The 8,042-nt window shown below is 37.5% G+C and overlaps 1 protein-coding gene across 1 annotated transcript; it reads right to left on the bottom strand.

Annotated features, from left to right (window-relative positions):
• Positions 1-1,912: 1,912 nt before the first annotated feature.
• Positions 1,913-3,355, bottom strand: LOC137140136 (rhodopsin). Its single transcript, XM_067528269.1, has one exon. The coding sequence runs from the start codon at positions 3,287-3,289 to the stop codon at positions 2,225-2,227; it is 1,065 nt and encodes a 354-aa protein (XP_067384370.1). The 5' UTR covers positions 3,290-3,355; the 3' UTR covers positions 1,913-2,224.
• Between the last annotated feature and the right edge of the window lie 4,687 nt (positions 3,356-8,042).

Genomic DNA, 8,042 nt, shown 5'->3' with positions numbered 1-8,042 from the left:
GGGCTTTCATATTTCTGCACAGCCATTTTCCAGTAATGTCTCACAAGAGGCTCTTGAGTTTCTTCACTCTTTTTTTGCCAGACATGGTCACACTTAATTGTGTAGCTTTCTACACATTTTTTTTTCTTTTTTTGTTTAGTGTGACATTACTGAGGACTGGAGACTATCTGTCACTCGTTCACATATTTACAACATTCAGCAAAATAACAAATATAACCGCATTAGAGCTAAGTTGGTACAACATACTATTGAGGTACTGCATTACAAGCACTGCGGCTTCACCCATTTAAATAATCAATGGAGTAATGACGGCCAGAGCCTCTGAATTTATTGTTCATAATTTAGTTAGAAATGGCTTAGGTAAAAGATATAAAATTAGATGAACAACAAATTACAATGAAATTTAATTATTCAGAAGAGAAACGAAATGACCAAAAATATCTTCAGAACATCCAAAAAGCTGTGGTGGGGGAATCCTTCTCCACTCAGTGCACTGTGGCTTTTTCTGTCCTAATCAATTCATGCCTTAACTCTCCTTAGTATTCTCAGTGGCAACTCAGCCACATACCAAGAAAGCTGCAATGCACTGCGTACTGTTGATCATGGCCAAAATTAAATCAAGACACTTTTTTCCATGCTCATTGTGTTCACAATGTTTTGGATAGTTTTAATATTGTGGCTAATCAGTATGGTAACTTTAGCAAAGCTTGACAAGTTTTTGAATACTGTATAAAACTGTTTAGAAGTATGTTTTTTTCCAAAAAAAGCTTAAACATATCTTGTCTCTGTGAAAAAACATACTGTTTGAAGTCTGATACACGGCAGAAAGATAAGATTTTAGCTAATTATTTTCTTTCCCTTAAACTCACAGCTGGAGCTTGGGTTCAGACTGCTTGGAGAGCACATCTGTATTCCATGAAAGATCCATCGGTATGATGGTTGCTATAGCTACACATAAAGGTCATTATGGGAGAAATCTTAAGGTGTTTGTTTTTCTCCAGTCTGGCTTACTGCACAAGCAAGAACATCATCAGTTGAATTTCTCTTGTCATCTCACAATTTCTATTACACTTTGCAGTAGGTGTTTCTGGTATTTACTGTATGATGTATAAAAGCATATTGTTACTATAATGTACACAAGGATGCATTTGCAGACACCTACTGTATAGGAACAGTTTTTCGTATTGGTTAATGTATTTGTTTGCAGTTATAACTTCTCCAGTGACGACATTTTATTTTACCATGCTTCACAGACTCATCATTCATTATTTATTAGGAGAGATAGTTGTTGACAAATATTTATTATACACATACCATTTATTACACGTTTATACGTTGCTTAAAATGCAAAATTAAAGTGCTCTTCAGGCCTTATTCTTTGCTTAAGGCCACCATGGCTTATGCAATGAGGATTGATTATTTGTATTCTATAACCTCTGCATCAGAGTGCCTCTTAATAATACGGATTTGTGTTATCCAGTAAGTTGCTCTTAATCTGTTATTAATTAAAGGTGATTAATATTTGTTATCAGAGAAAGTTGTGCATTATGTCTTGTCTATATTCATCCCTGATTAATAATCTCATAATCCTTTTAGGCCATAAGTCCAAGGTGACCTGTGATTGACTTGAGATGATGATAGCAAGGCAGACACTAAAATAAAGGAATCCAAACACTATGATAATGTATTTCTAAGTGTCTGCAGCATCTATACCTGTAGCAAAAGAGCAGTAATGACTACAATAGTAGGCTATCTCTAAAGCAGAAATTGACTCAAGACATAAATGCATTCTGAATAGGTCATTCACATTTATTTATTTGATATAATATACTATATTCATATGAACTTTGCCACCCAAATTTTAAGTAAAACATAAACAGGATGAGTCATTTGCAAAGTGCGTTTTATTTTACGTTGCCTTGATTACATGCCTCTACATTCAAAAATAAGCCAGTATCATTTAGGATCCAACTGTAAAAGATTAAAATTTTTCCTATTTATTTCCAGGAAAAATCTCATAGATTGTTAAGTTGGATATTCTGTACATACAGGAACAACTCTGTAATGGGCTGACCTTTCCTGTAACCGTCTTTAAGGTAAACCAACTCATTTGTAAAAATACAAAAAGAATATTTCTGTAGACATTAGCCTTCAGCCATTTCCCAGGGGGAGCAGAAGTCTTCTTCTTGGATAGTGGATCATTGAGCCTTTGTTTGTGGCCCGTTTATGCAGGAGAGACGGAGCTGGAGGACACAGAGGAGGCCTCAGTCTTGGAGGCAGTAGTGGATGCTCCCTCCTCCTCCTCAAAGGGATTCTTTCCGCAGCACAAGGTGGTGATCATGCATTGGCGGAACTGCTTGTTCATGCAGATGTAGATCAGTGGGTTGTAGATGGCAGAACTCTTGGCAAAGAAGGCTGGGAGGGTCATGAATAGTGGTCCAAAGTCAGAGCCCTGATGTGTGAAGATATGCCAGGCCACACCAGCATAGGGCAACCAACATATCAGGAAGAAGATGACCATGATTACGACCATGCGGGTGACTTCCTTCTCAGCCCTTTGGGTTGTCTCAGACTCCTGCTGGGCAGCAGCAGCCTCCTTGACAGCGCAGAGCAGGCGGCCGTAGCAGAAGAACACAACAATCATTGGAATTAAGAAGTGGCATGTGAACATGTAAATGACGAAGGACTCGTTGTTGAAACCTTCTGCACGTGTGTAGTAGTCAACTCCACATGAGCACTGCATGCCCTCAGGGATGTAACGAGACCAGCCGACAAGAGGGGGCACTGCGCAAGAGCAGGCCATAAACCAGGTGAACACCAAACCCATGATTGCGTGATTCTCCCCGAAGCGGAAGTTGCTGATGGGTTTGCAGACAACCAACCACCTTTCAACAGCCAGAGCAACCAGTGACCAGAGAGACATCTCACCACCGAGTGTAGCAAAGAATCCTTCCAGATTGCAGCCAAGGCGTCCCAGAACGAAGTAGCCATGCATGGAGGTGTACATTGTTGTGGTGAATCCTCCAAACACCATGAAGAGGTTAGCCACCGCAAGGTTCAGAAGGATGTAGTTTAGAGGGGTTCGCAGCTTCTTGTGTTCGATGGTGACGTACAGAGTGAGGAAGTTAATAGGAAAGCCCAGGAGAATGAGCAGGAACATGTAAGCTCCCAGGGCAGCATAAGCTGCTGGGTTGACAAGGTAGTACTGAGGGTATTCATAAGGGCTCCGGACAATGCCAGTGGTGTTTACCATAGGGACATAGAAATATGGTCCCTCTGTGCCGTTCATGGTTGCGGATTGCGGTTGCGATCAGCCCTTTGGTGATGTTTCTTCTGGCTGTTCAGGAGAGTGATGGAGAGGGCCCTTGTACAAATGGATCCAGGTGGCCACAGTCTGGCTTTTAAATGGCACACCTTGGATTATCACTTTCCAAATCCATCAGCACAAAGTGATTTAGGCCACAGTTAATATCTAATCCAGCCACCACTGCAAACATAACTGACCACTCATCAAGATATTAAGGTTACACCTGCTCATGCCTATCATGTAGCTCTTTATTGACTTATTTTTTTTAAAATCATGACAACAATATGGTACCTGGTGAAAAAGCTTTTTAAAGTTACAACTATGAGAAAAGGCTCTGGTATATAGTTTGGATGTCTCCTCATACTTTTCCACATTTCCTCCTCACTACTAAATGTTTGTGCTTTAGTCTTTTAGCCAGTGGTGATAAGTACATTTACTCAAGTACTGTACTTAAGTGCACTTTACCTGTACCTGTACATTACTTTAGTATTCCCCTTTGTGCTACTTTTTACTTCTACCACATTTATCTGTGGTAGTTACTGTTTACTTAATGGATTAACAATTCAAATAGAAACACATATGCATCATTTGCAGTGTTTTAAACTAATAGATTTCCACCATCACTTTGTCTTGTGACCTTTACAAAAAGCAGCACGGTCTCTACTCTATTGCTCTATTGGCAGTAAAGGGTGGTTACACCAAATACACCACATAAAGTGTATGTAGAATTATATACAAGAATAAACAAGAACCCTCAGCCAATGGCATCTTACAAACTAGCTTCAAAATCTGAATACATTTGTGTTTATCAAAACATTTAATTTTTTCCTCTCCCATTAAGCACTGTACAACCACTCAGATTTGTCCAATGAAACTTTAGAGGCAGGTTGAAAAACCATAGACAAAAATACCAACTTTGAATAAAGTAACTACCTCCACCTTGAGCAGCTACAACTGTAAAATGATGTAAGTACTAAGGTCATCAGATATAAAATATAGTAGTTTTTTGGTTCTTTGAGTGTGAATAATTAAAGGGATTGTGGATGTAATGAACTAGAATGAAGCATAATATAAAATTATTTCAGTACTGATACTCCAGCTATTAATTACTGCAGACCTAAAATCTGAAGTAGTAAATTTGTGTGATTAGTGATTGTTGTACTACTGGGAATTAGAAAAGCATGTACAGGACTGTAGTAGCAGAACCATAAGATAACAACATTTCTTAAAATATACCCTGTCAGAAAGTACTTTGAAGTAAGTACTCATTTTTTCTGTCTTACAGTATTATTAAGAGGCGAGGCAGTGACGGTGAGCCCTGCACCATCTTAGCTGTCAGTGGAGAGCTCAGCAGTTTCCTAATGGGTGTTGTATTAAAGAGATTTGGAGCTTATGGATGTGTTACTCTCACAGGCCTGTAATGGATTTAATGTCACAGATGGGTCACTCTCACTCAGTAGGATGCTGTTGTCCCTTCATTATATTACCTTTTAATTTGTTTATTTAAAAGTCAGATTTAAATCAATAAGCTTTTACAGAATTAAATCAGGTATTAAATTCTTATGTAGATAACTAGGCCTAATGTGATATCAGTAACTGTTAACTGGCAGTGGTTATAATTAATATTTTAACTACAATCTGTGAAATCCTAATATATCTACAGAAAATAAACCACCAAATTGGCAGATTTGGCTTTACAGAGTTTTATAGCAGGGTTAAGCAGGTGTTTACATGTCTGCCTGGGCCACAACATAAGCGTCTCTTCACTCTCGTATTTCTCATAGCATCAATTTTAGCTGTTAGAGAACTGGTATCAACAGAAAAGCCCAATGTATTTGCTCCGCACCAAACAATGGAAAAGTGCAGCAAAACAGGGAAAAGATGCATCTAGGAATGTTGTGCACTTTTTTTTTTTTTTTACTACTTTAAAATTTAAATGTGGTTGGTTAAATGGTTGAATGATCAAGTTAATAATTATTGGTTTCAAAATTAAATAGTTACTTGGATGCAAATGTTAGTTGATATTTTCTTTTTTCTTGTTCTTGACATTCTGAAGTCATACTAAAGTGCTTCACTATTGTGCAATGTTGAAGTTCAGTTAAAAAGCCATTCATCTGCAAAAAAATAAGTTAAAGACAAAACGGACTAAAACCGATGGGACAGAAATTAGAGCTCAAATCTGCACCTGGTATTTATGCAAACGCTGTTAGAGATTGTATGGACGCAGCAGAAAATCAGGGCTGATCTGCTGTGGATTTCTAGGTGTTTTGCTGCCCTCCACAGGAATCCCAAATAATTACACCAACATGTGGCTCAATGAGCTTTTACAGAATTAAATTAGGTATTAAATTCTTATGTAGATAACTAGGCCCAATGTGATATCAGTAACTGTTAACTGACAGTGGTTATAATTAATATTTTAACTACACTCTGTGAAATCCTAATATATCTACAGATATTTATTTTTGTCCTTTCGGCTTATACCGTGAGTTTAGGGTCGCCACAGCGGATCATTGGGCGCATGTTGATTTGGCACAGTTTTTACGCCGGATGCCCTTCCTGACGCAACCCTCCCCAATTTCTACCGGGCTTCGACCGGGAGGGGAATGGCTCAGGGACACTTCGACATATATAGCCAGGGCCGGGGATCAAACCACTCACCCTCTAGTCCGTGGACGACTACTACAGAAAGTAAACCACCAAATTGGCAGATTTGGCTTTATAGAGTTTTATAGCAAGGTTAAGCAGGTACAGTCTCTTAAGCGTAGAGACATGTTTCCAACACTGTGACAAGCTTTCCAACTCCAAGTATTCATACTGTTTTCCATTTATCACAGAAATTTCAATTTTACGTTCATAACATCTATTGGAAACAAAGACAATTGTGGAAAGGAAATAAGTACAATTATTTAAGTACTATTTTACAGTGCCATTTAAAATTAATTTTCTTTTTTTTTACTTAATACTTTAACTTCTTTATAATCACAGGGACAAATCTTTGTTACTACATTTCATTATTTTAAATTGACATTTTAGTTACCTAAGTACAGTATAAGTAATCAGTAGTTCAAGCAAATAATGATTTCCCCTCAACACTTCGGTGATGTCTTCTAAATAACAGGTTAAGCCCCCCAAAAGCAAAACAAACTCCTATTCCTTAGCACCCCATTAAGCTTCTCATGTTGTCCTCTGGAGGGGCCCAGCCTCTACAAAATCAAGTTTCCAAACTCCATATGAAGTATTTAAAACACACCTTAACTATCTAGAATAGTAAAATGGTGCTGACACATTAATGAAATAGTATTATCAATCTATGCTGTGCATTACTTCTCGTTCTGACTATAGTTCAGAGACATCAGAGTCCTTTTTTCTGCAAGTACGTACATTTAGCTGATAACACTACCTAAATGTATTAGTATTTTTGTTCTACGAATACATCTTCCCCCACTGGAAATAAACTTCTTAGTTCTGCCTTGTTAGACTACAAAATTGTGTATAAGCAATAATCTGTACTGTGACAATTTTGGTGAACTGCTGGATTTCTCCCTAAAGGTGCAGTACAGGACAGTAGTGTAGAGCCTACAGCTGTTTTTTCAGCTGTAGTTCTTATTCAATTCAACCAGGACCATGAGAGAAAATAATACACTGTTATATTTTAGTTCTGTATGTTCACAGTTTTATTAAATAAAGGGACCAAACAGAGTATACAAGACATTATACAGACCAAAAGGCAAATCTCGGCTCCAAAAGCTCACAAAGAAATAAGTGATTATTAGCATTCTTAATATTAGACTGCACTTTGGCTGCATGTTATGAATAATGAAAAACAGAAAGATGCACATCGAAAACGAGCCATCTGGTACAGAAATATTCCTACGTTTTATTGTGGGTCGCTATTTTATGCACTTTTTAATAGACTTAATGGACTGGAAGTACACAGAGTTTGATACAAACACAATAAGCTGCAGTTGACAGATTCATCAGGGTGAAGTCATTGCACTCACGTGCATACAAGTTACCATGGTTACCAAATTATTTACATAAATATACTGTATACAGTGTTTGATTGAAATAATTTTTCCTTAACGCTTCACCTTCAGCAGTTTGATTTACAAATGTGGATGAAATGGTTGCCCCCCCCCCAAAAAGAAAAAAAAAATTTTTTTTTCTGAAATAATTTAACACAGCCAAAAAATATAAAAGTGACAAGAAAAAAAAAACACAATGTGGCTTTTGATTCAACAGAATATTTTCAAACAACAATTTTATCCACATCTGTAGCTTGTAAATTCATGCTAAAACTAAATATGACATCTTCTTTAACAACATACTGTCTTAGTCCGTTTGTTCTCAAATCACAAACAAACCACACCAGAGTTTGTTTGGAAGCAAACTGAGTCCTTCTTATTAAAACAATCCTGGGTCAGTTGTTTAGTCCAAACTAGGGTTTGATAAACGACTTTTTCTCACCAGCCCAGTACTGTAACAAACCACCACTCGGTTTCTTTAAACTAAACCTGAAGGTCATCTGTAAAAATACCCTAAAAGATTCACCTTCTGTTTATAGATACCCAAGACAAGGACTTCTCAAATGAATAATACACCAAGATTCAGCCAAATGCTTATGAATACTGTCTCTCTCATTAAAGAAAAAGACAGAAGATGTTCTGTTACTGCCTTGATATGTTTTAAAGCAGATGTAAACCAGAGGACGCATTGTTTGACAGCATCTGGG

This window comes from Channa argus, chromosome 13 (genome assembly GCF_033026475.1).
Source record: "Channa argus isolate prfri chromosome 13, Channa argus male v1.0, whole genome shotgun sequence".
Classification (NCBI taxonomy): Eukaryota; Metazoa; Chordata; class Actinopteri; order Anabantiformes; family Channidae; genus Channa; species Channa argus.
This window is presented reverse-complemented; position numbering and strand designations above follow the sequence as displayed.